This window comes from Anser cygnoides, chromosome 4, assembly GCF_040182565.1.
Source record: "Anser cygnoides isolate HZ-2024a breed goose chromosome 4, Taihu_goose_T2T_genome, whole genome shotgun sequence".
Taxonomy (NCBI): Eukaryota; Metazoa; Chordata; class Aves; order Anseriformes; family Anatidae; genus Anser; species Anser cygnoides.
The window spans coordinates 70,991,707-71,009,299 of record NC_089876.1 but is presented as its reverse complement, the minus strand read 5'-3'; the positions used below and the strand labels follow the sequence as shown (position 1 = coordinate 71,009,299).

The 17,593-nt window shown below is 51.1% G+C and overlaps 1 protein-coding gene across 1 annotated transcript; it reads right to left on the bottom strand.

Annotated features, from left to right (window-relative positions):
* Positions 1-14,252: 14,252 nt before the first annotated feature.
* ATOH1 (atonal bHLH transcription factor 1) lies at positions 14,253-16,007 on the bottom strand. The gene has a single exon (XM_066995545.1). It carries the CDS (start codon positions 15,847-15,849, stop codon positions 14,878-14,880), a length of 972 nt encoding a protein of 323 aa, XP_066851646.1. The 5' UTR covers positions 15,850-16,007; the 3' UTR covers positions 14,253-14,877.
* Positions 16,008-17,593: the final 1,586 nt, after the last annotated feature.

Here is a 17,593-nt window from a genome sequence, read left to right as displayed (position 1 = left end):
ACCCTTGCAGTTCTCCCACTGATTGATATCATGTAAATATAGTTACGAATCTTGTTCAGGTTAAGTATATATATAAATTGCCTGCATTACATAACATAATCTTACCAACAATTAACATGATAAAAGATATAAGTAAAATACAAAAAGTGAAGATAAGATTAAGTTTTGTTGTCTAAATTAAAAAAAAATTGTAATTTAGAGTTGATGCTTTTCAAGGGAAAGCCAAATTCATGCTCCCCAACAAATAATAAAGAAGGCACTCTCTCACTCACAATTAATTTAGGCCTTGCTTCTCTGTGATGCTGACTAGCTTAGAGGCTCAGGCTCTTGTATATTAGCGGCCCTTTCACCAACATGATGAACTAGTTGTAAATTCTCTGTATTCAACAGAAGGAAATTAGCCAAGCTGGCCGGAAGACCAATATTTTGAAACTTAGTTCGGTTCCAGTGATCATTCACTCTAAATTCAGAAAGAGATGTGGTTTCAGACAAGCCACCTTGGAGTTTCTGCAGTTAAATCGGCTTTGTGTTGTGCCTGTGCAAGAACAAAAATGGCAGCTCTGGCAGCAGCTGCCAGGCTCAGATTGCGATAGGTCCAGAGACTGCCACCTCTCCAGGTCACCTCAGGCAAATCCAGAGCCTCCAAACCATCCCTGGTGGAATTTCAGAGACTTTCACTGGGTTAATGATGGACCTGACATCAGGGGCTTCCCCTAGAGCCACCCGCTTTGGAAGGCCTTCTTAACTGCTCACAGCTGAAGGCCAGACGCCTTCAAGGCCCACCACCTTCAACCACAGCTGAGAGGTTTCCTGCAGAATTGTTTGCAAAACACACTACAAAGCAACTTTTTTTCCACCACAAAGTTATTTAATTAGAAAATACTGACAAGTTTAATTGTTTAAAGTTTGGAATTAAACAGTGGAGCACTTGAGAGATTTTCCAGAACAAGAGGAATAAAGACATGAAAAGTGGTCAGAGGGTTGTGAACACTTGGCACTGAGTGCTGGCAACACAATAAATCCCAGCTAAAATACTATTTCTGGTGTTCATGAGGAGGCAACATTTAACTTCTGATGACTTCTACATCTGGAGACTAGGATGCAGTGTTTGGATGTTCAACCACGAGTCACGAGTTGTAGGCCCATTCCTGTCAGTACCACAGAGCTTAGACGAGCAGCTCTGAGGCAGGCCCTCCATAGCTAACAAGGAAACGTTAATGCCCAAACTAGTTCAGCAGGATCCATAGGCTTATTTCATCCAAGTGCATAATGATACTTGTAGTTTTTGTACAGCAGGTGCTATGAAATACTAAAAAACAAATTTAAAGAAAATAGAGTGGAGCTTTGATGAAAAGAAAGGAACTGAACTGGAAGAAGGCAGAAAGCCTCTTGCAGTAACAGGTGAAGGAAACAGGCTGAGGAAAGATGGCATAGGTATATGGCATATAAAAAGTTGACCCTGCATATGTTTTTTTAGGAAAGATACTGGGAAGCATGTAAAAATTTAAGGTGCAAGGCAAGGATACAGTTGGCATGAGGTAACTATGAAACTACAGCATGAAATACAGGAGCAAGAGCAGAAGCTTCTAGAGGGATTTCAGAATATACAACATTAACGTCTGGGGTTTGGACTAGCCCAAAGGAAAATGAGAGAGAGAGAGATCCTGAGGAAAGAAAAAGGAATAATGATAGCTTCATGACCATGTAATAAACCAAAATAGGCATAATTTACCTACCCTAGCAAGCAACTGGAGCATTATTGTAGGGAAATCTTGTATTAAAAAAATGTACATTTGCTTAGTTTTCCAGGTAAATCTAACAACTAAACATTTATATTCTCTGCATTAAATATAAAAGTAAGTAATGATGAAACAGCACCTGAGAAATTTAAAACTCTAATTCTCTCAAGAGGCCTTTTAAAGACTCAGTTGTTAAACAATTTCCACTAATGAGACAAGAAATGTACAAAGACATTTTGAAAAATTATATCCACCTGTTACACTCAGTGCTTTTTTGTATTCATGCTGTTGCCAAAGTATCTGAAAAATAAAAGTAACATATCCGAAATTTGCTTATTTTTTTCCTTTTCTTTGTTACAGAAGTTTTACATAAAGCTTCAAAAGGAAATTCTTTGTGTTTTATTTCAGCCATAAAATACATGATACTGTACCATTGAAATGCTACAAAACGCATTTATGATGTGCTCCTATGTCCTTATGTTACAAGGCTAAGACACGTTCGTGAGGCAGCCGAGCACACACCCTGTCGTGTATGCTCAGTTTTTATTGCCTATTCAAAAAACATTATTCTGAAAAGAAAGGGAACTGATGCCAAGAGAACCCCAACCTGGATAAAACTCACGTCAGCTAAACTTACATCCAAAATACAAGTAAATCTGAACTCTGACTCTCTATGCTGGAAAAATATGTAGCTGACTGGCTTTTCCATTCGGCCACTTTGCTTCCCTCTGTTGCAACTGGGACTAAAACTTTGATGCAGTTATTCTTTTTTTTTTTTTTTAAAGGCATGACTTGCCACTTTTTCAGGCTGAAAAATAGCATGCACACATGTGCAGATACATGAATTTTCATAAAGACACAGCCATGGACTCAGCTCAGTACTGTACACAGGGCTCTGCCTACCCTCCCGAATCCCCATCTGCTGACTGAATAGGTATTCATTTGTGTAGGGGGCTTTTGAAACACCCCTTATGGCTGCATAGCAAAGGGCAGGCACCCACTACAAGCACCATTGTCTGGGAGCCCTCTGGTAGAAGATTCACACAGAGCTGCAGGAGCAGCCCTTTCAATGGGTAGTTCACGTGCCAGGAGAAATTGCTGTGCTGGCAAATTAACAGTTATGCCTGCTACAGAAATGGGAAGGAAGTAAACTTCTAAGTAAAGGAGATGAACTGTCCTATTTTGCCTTTATATATACATATATTTATCTATTTATTTATTTTGAGCAAGGATCTGACTCATATGATCCAACAAACAGAAACACCCCTGAACATAAATGTACTTTGATACATAGATGTATTTTAATTATCTAGCAAGAGATCTATTTTAATTTTATTTTTTTTTATTTATTTATTTTTGTAGGTGGATACATATCTTATGACCTAGAGGATCACCCAGTTTTCAGAAACCTACATGGCTAAGATGAACTTCTGCAAGTTTCTCTCAACACACACGGTGAGCTGGTGTTTCATCAAGTGTGAGGAAGCTCCTCAAGGCCCCGATTCAGTCACCTCACCTATAATTTGATTCAGGTACATTCTTACATTAAGTGCATAAATTATCACAGGACATTCAAAGCCAGCATTTGCCACCCTTACCTGAACGATCACCTGAGAGCCCCGAATGAGGCACCCCCATTTGTTTGGGTGAGCAGGGCTCTGCAGGCCCCACAATGCACGTGTGAAAGTCACCAAACCTAGAAACAAAGCTGAACTTCAAGGTCCAACACCAATGTAAAACACACAATGATTGTTTTAAAACTGTTTTATAACATCACCAGCAAGGGCTCTTACTTCTTGCAGCGGATCTTTGTTTTAGATATGTTGGATAGCTTGTTTTAATTCAGTTTATGGGCACATCCTGTGCACTCTTGCACAGTTGAGTAATCCCATTCAATTCCAAAGGCTTATTTATGAGCACAAAGATGACTTACAGTAATAAAAAGCTACACCCTTGTCGTTCCAGCGCTCACCTGCTTACTGGGAATGTTATCATAATACAAACAATGAAAAAAACATCAAACTCTGTTTTCAACCATGTCTGAGCAAAGCACAGCTATGCAGAGAAGTACAAACACGGATCCTATCACAGCTTCCTTCACAGCTTGAGCTGATGCAGGAATTGGAAGTTTTACCTACAGTTCTTCAGAAAAATGAAAAGTTCTTGTTTCACCAAAGACAGAAGCGCCTGCCATTGTTTCTTTCATAGGAAAGAAGCACACTTTTTAAAATGCTATCAGCATTTCTTTCTTTCTGATTTTATATCAGAACAGAATGCATATGCAAATAGCTTAATTTCATCTGGTATGCTTCATTGTAATATAACTGCAAATTCTAACAGATTATAGATCTGCAAGCTATTTTTTTTTTAAATAAGTCCTCTCTTTATCTTTTATTTTCTCTCTTGTACCTGTTGATGCCAATATTTTTATTCCAGCCAGTGTTATGTCTCTGTCTTTCTTACTCTTCATGAAGAACAGCCCTCTCTTACCCACCTTTTCATCCCATTTGCTTCTCGTGTCTCCCTGCAGAAGGCAGTGCTCCAGCTAGGCACAAGTTAACATCCTGGGGTAGGGACACCTCACAAGGAAGTGGATACCAGCCCATCACGAGCTATTGAGATTGCATCTATCTACACAGAGGCAGTTCAGGCAGAGGCTTTTGCCCGTATGAATCCACTGGGGCTGTATAAACAGAGAAGGACCAGGGACAACGAGGTCTGGAGAAGCTGCTTCCTTGTGATTTGCTGAGCTAGTAAGTTTAAAAAAAGACCCAGACTTCAAATGTTGAGCTTCAAAGAAGGATCAGATTATGCAAAATTTGTGGGTGATATTTCAAAAACATTGCTTTGCATCTACCAACTGCATCCTTTATTCAGGCTTTGAAGACTGCTGAGAAAGAAAGCAAGCTAAGGCTTTGCCTATAACTCCACAGCTTACCCCATCAGTGCAATGTGCTACACCAGCATGCCAGTGCCAAACAGGGTGACACCGATGAAGTCCTTCCCCCTGATTTGTGTCACCTGCTAACACCTCCTAGCTGATGTTAGCTCACAGCAGAGAGCTGCTGCTTCATATCAGCTGGCAGAGTGGGGAACTGAGGAGAGCAAGGAGAGACTGCCTGTGATTTCAAACATCTGTGCTTTATTTATTTGTTTGTGTCAGATTTTTATCTTGGGCTTATCAGCTCTGTGCTCTGAAAATATGATCCATGTCACACACAAATGATTAATTACTAGTTATCAGTCTTCGTGTATCTCCTGTACTTCTTGTCAAAAGCCATCCTCTCACCAGCCTACAGGACTTTGGCTTGGTGGTTTTTTGATGAGCAATATAGTTAAATTAAATCAACAAACCATAGATCTCTTGATGGACAGCATTCCTAAAGATTCAACTGTCTAAGATTGATACTCTGAACAGTTGTTATAAAAACTTTGCATCTTTAAAGAAAAAGAAATACTCAGAATGAAATGTTTTGTTTCATATGAAAGCTCATAAATAAAATGAATACATATCAGAGTAATATAGTCTGTTTCTTCAGCTATATGACAAAGAAAAGTTTCTTGCACAGTTTATAAAAAGACAATCAGTAGAGCTGAGAAGAAATTACTAATACGTGGCCTGTTTGGTGCATAATGAGTCAAGCTTCTATCCTGATTTTGGCTGTGATAGAGTTAATTTTCCTCCTAGTAGCTGGTATGGTGCTGGCTTTTGGATTTAGGATGAGAACAATGCTGACTGCATGCGGATGTTTCAGTTGTTGCAGAGCAGTGCTTACACCAAGCCAAGGACTTTTCAGCTTCTCACACTGCCCGGCCAGCGGGCAGGCTGGGGGTGCAGCAGGAGCTGGGAGGGGACAGACCCAGGACAGCTGACCCAAACTGGCCAAAGAGATGTCCTATTCCATATGGTGTCATGTTGGACAATGGAACTGGGGACAGTTGGGTGGTGGTGAGCAATTGCACTGTGCATCACTTGTTTTGGGTATTCCCTCAACCCCCCCTTTTCTTCCCTATTAAACTGTCCTTATCTCAACCCATGAGTTTTACTCTTTTTTTTTTTTTTTTGATTCTTTCCCCCATTCCTCTGTGGGGAGAGTGAGCAAACAGCTGCATGGTGCTTAGCTGCCTGCGAGGTTAAACTACAACAGCTTTGCATATTACTCAGGTCTTATGGCTATAGATGCTGCGTGGAATAAAAATACGATGATTTGAACAGGGGCAAAAAAATGGTTTTCACCGTATATTTTTGTAGGAGTCTGTGTTAGCAGGAAGGAAAGAAGCAGGAAGGAAAAAAACAGGAGTCAACGACCAGGGGTAAATAAAACTAAATAAGCTTTTAAAAAAGCAAACAAACAAGTGAGCAGACACCGAGCCCCCCCCCCCCCCCCCAAATCCTCTCCTGGGCAGCGCAAGGCGGCCGAGCGCATGGGCGGCAGTACCATGGACAGCGCTCCCACCGCTGCAGGGAATCAGGCACGGGAAAGCCATAAAATAATAATTCCGGTGGGGAAAAAAAAAATATATATATATATATATATATATAAAATAATAAAATAAATTGAAGTGCCAGCCAGCAATTCGCCAGGAGCTGCGGGATCAACCTGTTCGCTCGGCACCCACGCGACCAGCGCGTGCAGGACCTTCGCACAGCCGCGTTATCAAATATTCCTTTGTGCGAAGGTTTCCGCCGCTGGAAGCCGGGATCACAGCTAGCACAAGGAGAGCGAGCCGGGAGGGTTTGTTAGCCCTGCTCCGGGATTTTTATGGCCATTGCTGAATGGGTTTAGACTTCACTCTGTTGATTCACCTGCCTCAGCAGTTACCGTGTTATTATTAGGTAGGCGCAAAAGCTGCGAAATTCAGTTGCAATAAAACGTAAATAAAAGTTTATTGCAGGGTGTGTAAATCTAAAATTTTGAATTAATCAAGAGAGCAGCTTACAGGCAACTTCAAAGGCCATCTTATGTTGTTACACTTAACTGTGTGCTATCAGGTACAGTAAAAAAAAAAGTTAAACACATTTTCTTTTGGCCAAACTATTTGTCCTGCAGGTTGATGCTGCAAGAGGGGACACTGTGACTCCTCCCAAGTTTTCATTTCAGTCATACAGCATACCCAACGCAGGAATTTCCTATTAGGAATTTTGCATCCTCTTGCTTCTGAAGGAGGGATGCCATTAAAACTTATTTTTCCCTAGATAACGTGATGCTACAGCAAACTTGAAGCAGCAGTAGAGAAGCTGATGTGGATCTGCTGACACCGAAGTTCACTAGTTTTTCCAGAAAGCTCTAAAAGTAGAGCTAATGACTTTAAACAGCTCACTACATGCCAGATGCTAACGCCCTTATTCAAGCCAATTTGGTATCGTCAAAATCGAAAACTGAATTCAGAGGTACAATTGGAAAACATATAAAGCCAACCACCAAAACTATCTGATGCTTCCCATTAGTAAAACAAAACATTTCTTGCTCAAATGAAAGATTTTTCCGAGAGTATCAAGCATTAAGGTTTGTAACATTTACAGGAAACACAAACTGAGGCTGATAGCAAGCGCTCCACAATTTTCGGTGGGTTATGGCAGTACTCAGAACTGTCTGTCTGTAATTTTTCCTTTCACTCAGACAGATAGACACCTCGGCTTGATGCTGTTCATTTACATTTCACAAATTTTATTTTGAAATCCATCAAAATTGACACTTTCATGAAAAATCAATATTTAATATATATATTTTTAAAATTTGAATACATAGCTCTCTCAAGGGATGAAAAGCTATTTGTTTCCAACATTTGCTTCAGGCTTTAAAGAGTTTTATTCAGCCTACCCTCCCAATCCTGTGTGCAGACTCTGGTCCTGCACCACACCAGGTATTTCAGAAATCTCGGGGCCACGTCCCCACACTATTGTCAGGATGTGCACAGAGAATAACAACTGTGACTGCAAAACACACCCATCGGTATCACTCCAATATTTCTGGAAATAAGGAAGAGGAAGACTTTCCTTTGTGTGCCAAGCAGCAAACTGCCACAAAAATAAAGGAAAACCTCTGAGCAGTCAGCAGCTTTTGAATACCTGAAGCCTGGATCTAGATGCTCACCTTTCATTTTTCCTGCTTCCATTTTGGGGAATAACTTTTCTCACTCCCTGTTTTCAGAACATTTGAAGTTATGACCACAGAATTGCCAAGGTGCCACAGGTGACAGCAGCATCTGAGTAAAGCAAGCTCACCACTTGCTGACCCCAAGGTTACAGCCAGCAATGCTCCTCAGCTTTCATCATCTTTCCCAACAGGCAAGCCTTGGAAACCCTAATGACAATCCAGAGCCCTTCTGTCCCAAAACCAGATTTTTTTTTTCAAGCCTTTTTCAACAGACAGCTTCTAGGATGCTTAGCAATGCAGAAAGGAATGAGGTTAATTAGACATTTTGGTAGCTTTCCCCCAAATAATAAAAGTGTAACTGATTTCACCCAAAAGACTTGTCATGACCAGAAAAGAACCCCATGAACATTTGCTCTGAGAGTATTTCTGTAAGAGATTTGGGTAAGCAGAGCACCAGAACAGCACAAGTCTACCTGTATTTGTCACGGTTTAGCTACGAGCACTGCAGCAGTGGTAACTTCCGAAAACCAAGAGATATTCTTCCTACCTGAGATGTGAGCGAGGCCTGGGGGTACTTCTGCATGTTCTGCACATCAGGCTGTGCCTTTCCTCCCTGCATGCTCAAAAAAAATAACCTCTGGCTAGTGAGGAAACTCCAGCACCCAGTGCTGCCTGGTTTTGTCTATCTCACCTCCAGGTGCCCCTCATCAAGCCTGGGGAAGGAACAAGCCACAGGTTGGGAGAATGATTTTGCCTGCAGAAGCCTGCATCCAGTTGTCATCCTTCCCAAGGTGTTTCTCACGTGTAACAGTAGTCTCTACCACTTCCACCCTCACAATCCACCCCAAATTACAGGGTAAATTTGGGATAAGGCATCTGCTGTGCAACCTGCTTCCCAGGGCGTTGGGAAAGGGGGCACGGCCTGGGTGAACCATCTCTCTGTGGGAGAAAAGCAACATCCCTTGCATGGAACAACGCCTCACCGCTGGAAATATTTTGGAAGTGACTGGAAAAAAGTACACGGTGCAAGAAGCGTAAGGAGGCACACAGCGTGTGCTCCAAGTCACTTAATGCTGCTGGGCCTCGTGTCCCCCGTCACGGACAGGACAACGCCTCCCCAGGACACGGGGAGCGGCTGTGGGGCTGGGAACTACGCAGAGAGGGACACTGACCAAAACCTCGGGCAGGCTCTCAGCTCTGCCATCGCTGTAGGGTTAAGCACGTAGGTGTGGGAGTTATCCAAAAGTCATCCTGGCTGTCTTGCCTAGAGCCAGCATTTTGAGGGAGACTTGTGCTACCACCGGGACTTAGTTCGGCGTTAGTACTGGCATGGGAAAAATCAAGGGGAAAGACAAAAGGAGCACGCAGGTGAAGACAAAACACAAACTAAAGAGAAACTTTTCCCGACGGCAACTGAACTCGCAGGACAAGCGGCTCTACGGAAGCACTCGCCCCCCTGCCCGCTGCCTTTTTACCGTGCCTCTTTACCAAAGAGCCCGGTGCCCGCTCCCCCCTTGCAAAAAGCAGACTTGGGAGGAGGATTGCTGCGGCAGGCAGTGCCCGGGGCTGCCGGAGGAGCAGCCCTGCCTCCTTCTTTCACTGCTCCCGGCCAGAAGCGGGGCGGCCCCGGAGCCGCACGGGGGGGGGGGCCGGGGCCGGATCCTGCGCGCATCCCGCCCCGCAGCCGGCAGCCACCGGGCCCCGGCAAAATATTGACTGTAGATAAGCGAGGTTCTCGTTTCTGTCCGAGCGTTATTATTTCCTATTATTTATTTTTTTATGGGGAGCAGGTGATGCCGCTAAACCGTCCCGGGCTTATTTCAAAGCGCGCACCTGAGAGGGGCGTGGAGCGGGGAAACGCTGCCGCAGGAGCATCCGCCGGGGAAGCCCCCGAGGATGGAGGCAGGGGAAGGGAAGTTCCCAAAATTTCAGGAGCAATCCCTTCCCTCCGCCGGGTCTCTGCCCCTCGTACAGCCCGGGATCCAGCTGTGCCGCTGAGCATCGCACGGGGACAACACCACCAGCAAAAAAAAAAAAAAAAAAAAAAAAAAACCACAAAAAAAAACAAGCGAACAAAAACGAAGGCCAGAGATCCTAAAAAAAAAACCCCACACATAAAAGCAGATATGGGTGGTTGGAGATGAAACGAGACGCGCTGACCCCGGCGGGTCCGGGGGGCTGCTTGTCCCCAACAGATCCTTTAACCCCCTCCCCTCCTAACCTGGGGTGCGGTGCCGGTGGGCTGCGGGGTTTTATTTCGGCGAGCCCCCTTGTCATTAAAGGGACACTTTGACAAGTTCGTGGCACGAAACCCAACCGCTCGGGAGGCAGCGCTTGGGGAAAGGGTTAACCCGGCGGCCGCGAGGCGTATGAAATGATGGTAAATTACCCGGCGCGTTCTCCCGGGGAAGAAATTAGACTTCAAAAGGGCTGGAGCCCTCCTGAATATATATCAAGCAGATGGGCTGATGCGCTGTCTCGCTGATGTGCAGTTGATTAACCGCCCCATAAAAGTGCAGCAGCCCCGCTCGCCCGCGGCGGGTGCGCGCCGCCGCCCGCCGCTGGCCCGGGCGCCCCGGCGGGAGCGCGCTTCGGTGAGGGGCAGGGGGAGAGGGGGGCAAGGGGGGGGGAAGGAGGAGAAAAAGGGGACGGAGGGGAAATGAGGAGAGAATAAGGAGAGGGGAGAGCCGCGGGAAGAAGGAAAAAATAAAATAATAATAATAGTAATAAAGGAAAAAGGGAAAAAGGGAAAAAGGGAAAAAAGGAAGGAAAAGGAAAAGGAAAAGGAAAAGGAAAAGGAAAAGGAAAAGGAAAAGGAAAAGGAAAAGGAAAAGGAAAAGGAAAAGGAAAAGGAAAAAGAGAAAAAGAAAAAAGAAAATGAAAAAAAAGGAAAAGGAAAAGGAAAAAGGAAAGGGAAAAAGGAAAGGGAAAAGGGAAAAGAAAAAAAAAGAAAAAGGGAAAAGAAAAAAGGGAAAAGAAGAAAAAGAAAAAGAAAAAGAAAAAGAAAAAGAAAAAGAAAAAGAAAAAGAAAAAGAAAAAGAAAAAGAAAAAGAAAAAGAAAAGAAAAAGAAAAAGAAAAAGAAAAAGAAAAAGAAAAAGAAAAAGAAAAGGGAAAAGAAAAGGGGAAAAGAAAAGGGAAAAGAAAAAGAAAAGGAAAAGAAAAGGAAAAGAAAAAGGAAAAAAAAGGAAAAGGAAAAGGAAAAGGAAAAGGAAAAGGAAAAGGAAAAGAAAAAGAAAAAGAAAAAGAAAAAGAAAAAGAAAAAGAAAAAGAAAAAGAAAAAGAAAAAGAAAAAGAAAAAGAAAAAGAAAAAGAAAAAGAAAGGGAAAGGGAAAGGGAAAAGAGAAAGAAAAAGTGAAAAGGTAAAAGACAAATGGAAAGGAAAAGGGAAGGAAAAAGGAAAAGGAAAAGGTGAAAGAAAAAGAAAAAGACAAAAAGAAGAAAATGAAAATGAAAAGGGAAGGGAAAGGAAAGGAAAGGAAAGGAAAGGAAAGGAAAGGAAAGGAAAGGAAAGGAAAGGAAAGGAAAGGAAAGGAAAGGAAAGGAAAGGAAAGGAAAGGAAAGGAAAGGAAAGGAAAGGAAAGGAAAGGAAAGGAAAGGAAAGGAAAGGAAAGGAAAGGAAAGGAAAGGAAAGGAAAGGAAAGGAAAGGAAAGGAAAAGGAAAGGAAAGGAAAGGAAAGAGAAAAGAAAGGAAAAGAGAAAAGAAAAGAGAAAAAAAGAGAAAAGAAAAGAGAAAAGAAAAGAGAAAGAGAGAACGAGGAAAGAAGTGGGGGTGAAATGCAAAATCTCTGCAAGCAGCAGCAGGGATTTGCCCTCCCAGCCCCAAACCTCGCGCTCCCTGGCAGAGGGGACACAAACACCCCCGGTGACACCGAGCGGGGGGCAAAAACGAGCCGGGGCGCTGCAGGAGGGGCTGGGGGGGGGGAGAGTCCGGGGAGGCTGCCCCGTCCCGTCCCGGCTGCTGCACGGGAGGGCAGAAAGCCCCTGACACGTCCTGGCTGGGCTCCCGAAATCATCCCCTGCCTTCTGATAGCGCTTCGGGAGAGGCAGCCTGCAAGTGGCCAAAACCGAGGGAACCGCGCTCGTCGCAGCCCGCCGCCGCACGCCCTCAGCTCCCCGGGGGGGGGGGGGGGGGGGGGGGGGGGGGGGGGGGGGGGGGGGGGGGGGGGGGGGGGGGGGGGGGGGGGGGGGGCGCAGCTCTGCAGAAGGACTTTTTTGGGGGCTCCCCCCGACAAACGAGTCCCCGATGTGTGTGTGTGTGTGGGGAGCTTTCCGCCGGCAGCCCCCAGCTCCGCAGCGGGGCCAGCAGGGGGGTGCCCGCGATGGGGAAGGGTGGCGGGGGCTCTGCTGGCCCCGGGGGGGGGCCACCACCGGGTGACATTCCTGCGGGGGGGACGGCAGCGACCTGGCGGCTCAGCGCCGGCTTTGCAGCAGGTGCAAGACCCGAGCATCCCCGGAGGGTGCAGCCGGGGCTCTGCCGCTCGTCCCCACGCGTGTGCGACCCCCCCCCAATCCCTTTTTGTGTGTGTCGTCCCCCCCCCCCTCCATCGGCTGCGGCTCCCCCCCGGCTGTGCCCGGCCGTGCCCCGGCGTGCTGCTGCTGCTGGCCGCCACCGCGCTGCTGTCGGGGCGGGGGGGGGGAGCGGGGCGGGGGGCTTGAATGCTGGCTGTTGTTGCTCGGCCGGGGCTGGGGGGGGGGGGGGGGGGGGGGGGGGGGGGGGGGGTCGGCAGACGAGGCGGAGGGGGGGGGGGGGCACGGCGGAGCTCCCCGCGGGTGCGCAGCCCCCTGGGGGGGCCGCCTGAAAAGCCGCGGCGCTCACCAGCTGACAACGCGTGCTCCGCTCCAGACACGGCGCACCGCGGCCGGGACCGCGGCCAGCCCCAAATCCACCCCCCCTCCTCCTCCTTACAGCCCCCCCCCCGCCCCCGACCCCCCCATTGTCCGCCCTTCGCATTGTCCGCCCCGCTCTAATTAAGAAACGCTGCCTTCCCCCCCCCCACCCCCCTTCCCCCCTTTCCCCTCCCCGGGGGCCAGAGGTTGAGCAAACAGCAGCCGGCGCGCTGCGAAAAGGCAGCGAGGAGCTCCGGGCACCGCGCTGCGAAAGGGGAACCCCCCCCCCCTTCGTCCCCTGTCCCCCGTGTGTCCCCCACCGCCACCACCGCCGTGGGGGGGGGACACACACGGCCCCCGCTGCCCCCCACGCGTGTCCGGCGGGACACGGGCTCACGCACAAAGGCGACCGCCTCCCCCGGAGGATACGGAGTGCGCAGCCAAAATTTAACGCTCGGGTAGTGCGCTGTTTTCAAAGAAAAGCCACTAAAAAAAAAAAAAAAAGAAAGAAAAAAAAAAAAAGCGCTAAAACCCCACAAAGCCAGGGCCCGGCGGGGCCGGTGCGCGTCCCCGCTCTTGTTCCAAACTTTGCGCTCGTCCGTGCAAAACAAACACTGTCGCGGGCTCAATAAAGCGATTTATCCATCTTCATTACTTAAAGAAATGTTGTCTCTTTGTTTGTTTGGGAGATATTAAGCATGCTTAGCTTGCAACACATAGTTGATTCCTTCGCTAGTATCTTGGATACTTGGATCCGACTTTGGAAGGTAGAAGCTAATTGCTAATAATGGAGAGAAAGGAACCAGCCAGCATAGCGGGAGTGGCCTGGCATATGGGGAATGAGCAGCCTGAAATACTCAATATTCAAGTTTCCAAAATATTAATGAGATTATAGCAACCTGCAGCTATACGTTACAGCTTGTTAACGGAGTGAGGGGGGGCGGGAGGGGGGGCTGCCAAGCGGTTGTTATGCAAACTCTATGGCTGAACCTGAAAATGGAAATGCGGCCGGGTATCTCTTTCAAAGTGTTAAAAAAAAAAAAAAAAAAAGGAAAGAAAAAAAAAAAAGACCCTCAGACAACGAAAGCTCCGCCGTGGCCGCGAGGACCCACTGCGCTCAGCGGCCAGGGCGAGAGGGACCCGCTGCGGGCGGCGGGGGGGGCCCCTTCCCGACCCGTCTGCGCTCCCCAAATTGCGCCCCCGCCTCGTTGGGAAACGAAACGAACCCAAAGTAGCTAAAAACGGGCTAAAACCCCCAAGCTTTCCCGGCGGGTCGGGAGGGAAGGAAGGGACGGTTCGGGAGGGAGGTGACCCCGGGGCTGAACTTTTCACCCGGCGGGACCGGCCCCCGCCCGGCCGGCACGGGGTTATCGCGGGGCAGGTGCGCGGCGCTGGCACCTGCGGGGACCGGCACGGCTCGGCTCGGCTCGGCTGGGCTCGGCTCCCCTCTCCCCAAAAATCCTGCAGCGAGACCCGCTCCCCCGCCCCGAGCCCCCCCGGTTTCCCAGCCCGCGGCTTCGGGGACCCCCGTGTGTCTTTGGTGGGGAGGCTTGGCCGGGAAGGGGAGGTGACCCAACATCTCTTCGGTTTGTGTTTTTGTTCGTTTTTTTTTTTTTTTATTTGATCTCGAAAAATAATAATAATACATAAAACAATGGCAGCTGGCTGGGCTAAAATTAAAACAAACGATTCTTGTCGTAGAAAAGTTTTGTTAAAAAAAAAAAAAGGCAGAAACAGTAGCAAACACTCCGTAATAAATAAGTTTCCTAATACCACAAAAGCAAAATAAAACGGGGCATGGAAGTTTGACACGACAAAACCGTTTTTCGTTTCTCAGGGCGCGCGTTGGGGCGCGGCGGCCGGCCGGAGCGCGGCTCCCCGGCTGGCGGCCGGGAGCCGTCCCCTTGCAGCCGCAGGATAAAGTGCTTGCGCCGGGATCCCCCCGACGGCGGGCAGGAGAAGCCGCCTGCCCCCGCTCATTGCGGGACGGGACCGCACGGGGGGCGCTGGGGGGGTCGGTGCGTGCGGCTGGGCGTTGCGGGAGGCGCCGGCGGCGGCTTCTCGGCACTGGGAGCTCTACGGGCGGTAGCTAGACATCGGAATTAAAGTACAAACGCGGACGGGGCGGGTGCGCCGCCCAAGAGGAGCCCTTCCCGGGGCGCCCCGCGGGGCCGCCGGCGGCCGAGTCCGTGCCGGGGCGGGCGGCAGCGCCCTAGCTGGCCTCGTCCGAGTCACTGTAGTGCGAGCGGGGCGAGAACTCCCCGTCGCTCCGGTGGGAGCGCGGCGACGCCTTGCTCCTCTCCTGCTGCTGCTGGTGCTGCTGGTGGTGCTGCTGGTGGTGGCCGGGCTGCGGCACGAGGAGCGCTGGGGACGGCGCTTTGGGTCCCAGCAGGGCGCTCTCCGGGAAGGACGGGAAGCGCAGCGGGTCGAGCGGCACCGGGAAGCCCCCCGCGGCCGGCGGCGGGGGGAAGCGAGTCCTGCCGTGCCCGTGGCCGTGCCCGTGGCCGTGGCCGTGGGGGGGCGGCCCGGACGGCGGCGGCCCCGGCATCGCGGCCCCGTCCGCGGCGCAGGGCGGCTCGAAGGGGGCCCCGCGGGGCTCCGCCTTGCCCGGCGGCGGCTCGGTGGCGGTGGCTGTGGCGGCGGCGGCGGCCGTGGGGCCGTGCAGCAGCTCGGCCAGGGCGCTGATGTAGATCTGCGCCATCTGCAGCGTCTCGTACTTGGAGAGCTTCTTGTCGTTGTTGAAGGAGGGGATGACATTGCGCAGCTGGTCGAAGGCGTGGTTCAGCCCGTGCATCCGCCGCCGCTCCCGCGCGTTGGCCGCCAGCCGCCGCTGCTTCTGCACGCCGCTCACCTGCGGGCGGACACCGGCACCGCCGCCGCCGCCGCCACCGCCCCGCGGCCGCCCGCCGCCCGCCGCCCCCCGCGCCCCGCCGGGGCTGCTCCCCTCCTGCCCTGCTGCCGCCCGCGGCCGCCCCGCCGCCGCCTCGTCCTCCTCCTCCTCCTCCTCCTCCCGCAGGCAGCGCGGCGAGGCGGCCACGCGCGCGGCGCAGCACACGCCCAGCCAGCCGGGGGCGAAGCCGCAGCCGGGCGCCTCCAGACCCGCTCCCAGCCCCAGCAGCGGCTCCGCTGCCACCGCCGCTTCCCGGCCGCCCTCGGCCCACTCGGCGGCCCGCGGCAGGCTCATGGCGACGACGCCTCAGCGCGAGCCCATGGAGGTGGTGGGGGGGGGGGGGGGGGGGCAGGCACCGGCGACCGTCGGGCGACCGTCGGGACCGACGGCTGGGCGGCGGTTGGCAGCGCGCTCGCCCCGCTGCCGCCCCGCGCGTGGCGCCCGCCCGCCCGTCTCCGGTGTCGGCCGCGCGCCGCGCCCCCCTTTAAGGCGGCGGCGGCACGCGCCGGGGTCCCGTCCCGCGCACGGCCCCCGCGCGCCCCTTCCCTCGCGCCCGCCCTCGCGCCGGTCGCGTGTCGGGGCGGCCAATGGCGCGGGGCGGGGAGGGGCGGGGGGAGGCGGCACGCGCGGCGCCTGACGGAGCCTCACGGAGCGCGGCCGCCGTGTGCCGCCGCCCCCCCCGCCCGGCCCCACGGGGCCGCCGCCTGACGGGAACCGGCCCCGAGCCGCCCCTCCGGGCTCCGTCCCCCCGGGGGGGACGGGAGGTGGCCCCCGGAGCGCCTCCCGCAGACGGCGGGGTGGTTTCGGGCGGGCGAGGCTGGCTTTCTGTGGGGTTTCCGTGAGGCGAGGCGGCGGGGAGCTGCCGTGCCCTCTCGGCTCGCGATCACTCCGAGGCAACGCCGCCGGCTTTTTTTATTTCTTTTCATTTTTACCATGGTGGGGCGGCCTCCTGGCACGACCAGAGCTCGCTGTGGGGGCTCGCTCCTCTCCACACAGCCCCGCGGGGACTTGGAGGCCAAGTCCCAGTTCGCCTGCGAGGGGGCACCCACGAGGGAAGGGCTGTCGTCGCCTCCTCCGAGACAACGTCTGTCACTGGCAGCCGCGCCGCTCCCTGCACACGCAGACACCCGCTGCAGGCACGCTCGGAGTCAAAGTCAATGGCAAAGGGGTGGTTTGTGCCGGTGCCGGGCTCAGCTCCGCTCCCCCAGGATAAGATAAATGTAAGCGGTGAAGAACTCCTGGGGCTGGCTGAGCTCATTTTGTATTCAGCGCTGCCCGGCCCTTTTCTCTCCCCTTTCTCCCTCTCTTTGTATGTTCAAGCCTACTTGAGTTTCTTTTTTTCCTTTTGTAGGAGTTGGTTCTTTTGAAGCGGTTCGAGGCACGCCCTGCCGCAAAGGGAACTTCACGGGAGTCGGAAACACAAGCACACCGGTCTGAAACGCTTACTGTACAATAGCAGGAATGTAGGAAGCCTTGGAAATGAAGCTGCCCTCTCTCAGAAAAGTGTCAAAGCTTTCAGAGGAAAACAAACTGGACGGATCCCCGTATCTTTATGCAGATTTCCCTCCACCCCCCCCACGGCCGGTTTAGGCAGCAACATGAGGTCAGGCACATAGATGTGGTACAGAAAAACAGGTTACAAAGGGGGGGGGGGGGGGGGGGGGGGAAGGAGCAGGGGGGAGGGAGAGACTTGCAAAAAAAAGCCTCCTCTATCATTACAGCCAGAGACACTTTCAAAGCACACAAAGCACGTGGGTCAGCCCTCAGCTTAATTGTACTCAACAGTCTAATTACTCATTCAATCACGTTTCAAGATCAGCAGGCTGCTCGGCAGGCATCGCCACAGATTAGGAAGTATCTCATTCCTGCCTTGCCCCGCTTTCTCCACGCATCTCCTCCCTTCCCTTCAAAAAAGCCAGGAGAACCCTCTCCATGCCACTCCTGGCCCGGTGAGCTGGTCTTTGGGCAGTTCAGTGCACAAGCAGGTAGAGAGCACATCCTCAGCGTCACCGACCAAAGTTACGAACCTCAACCGCAG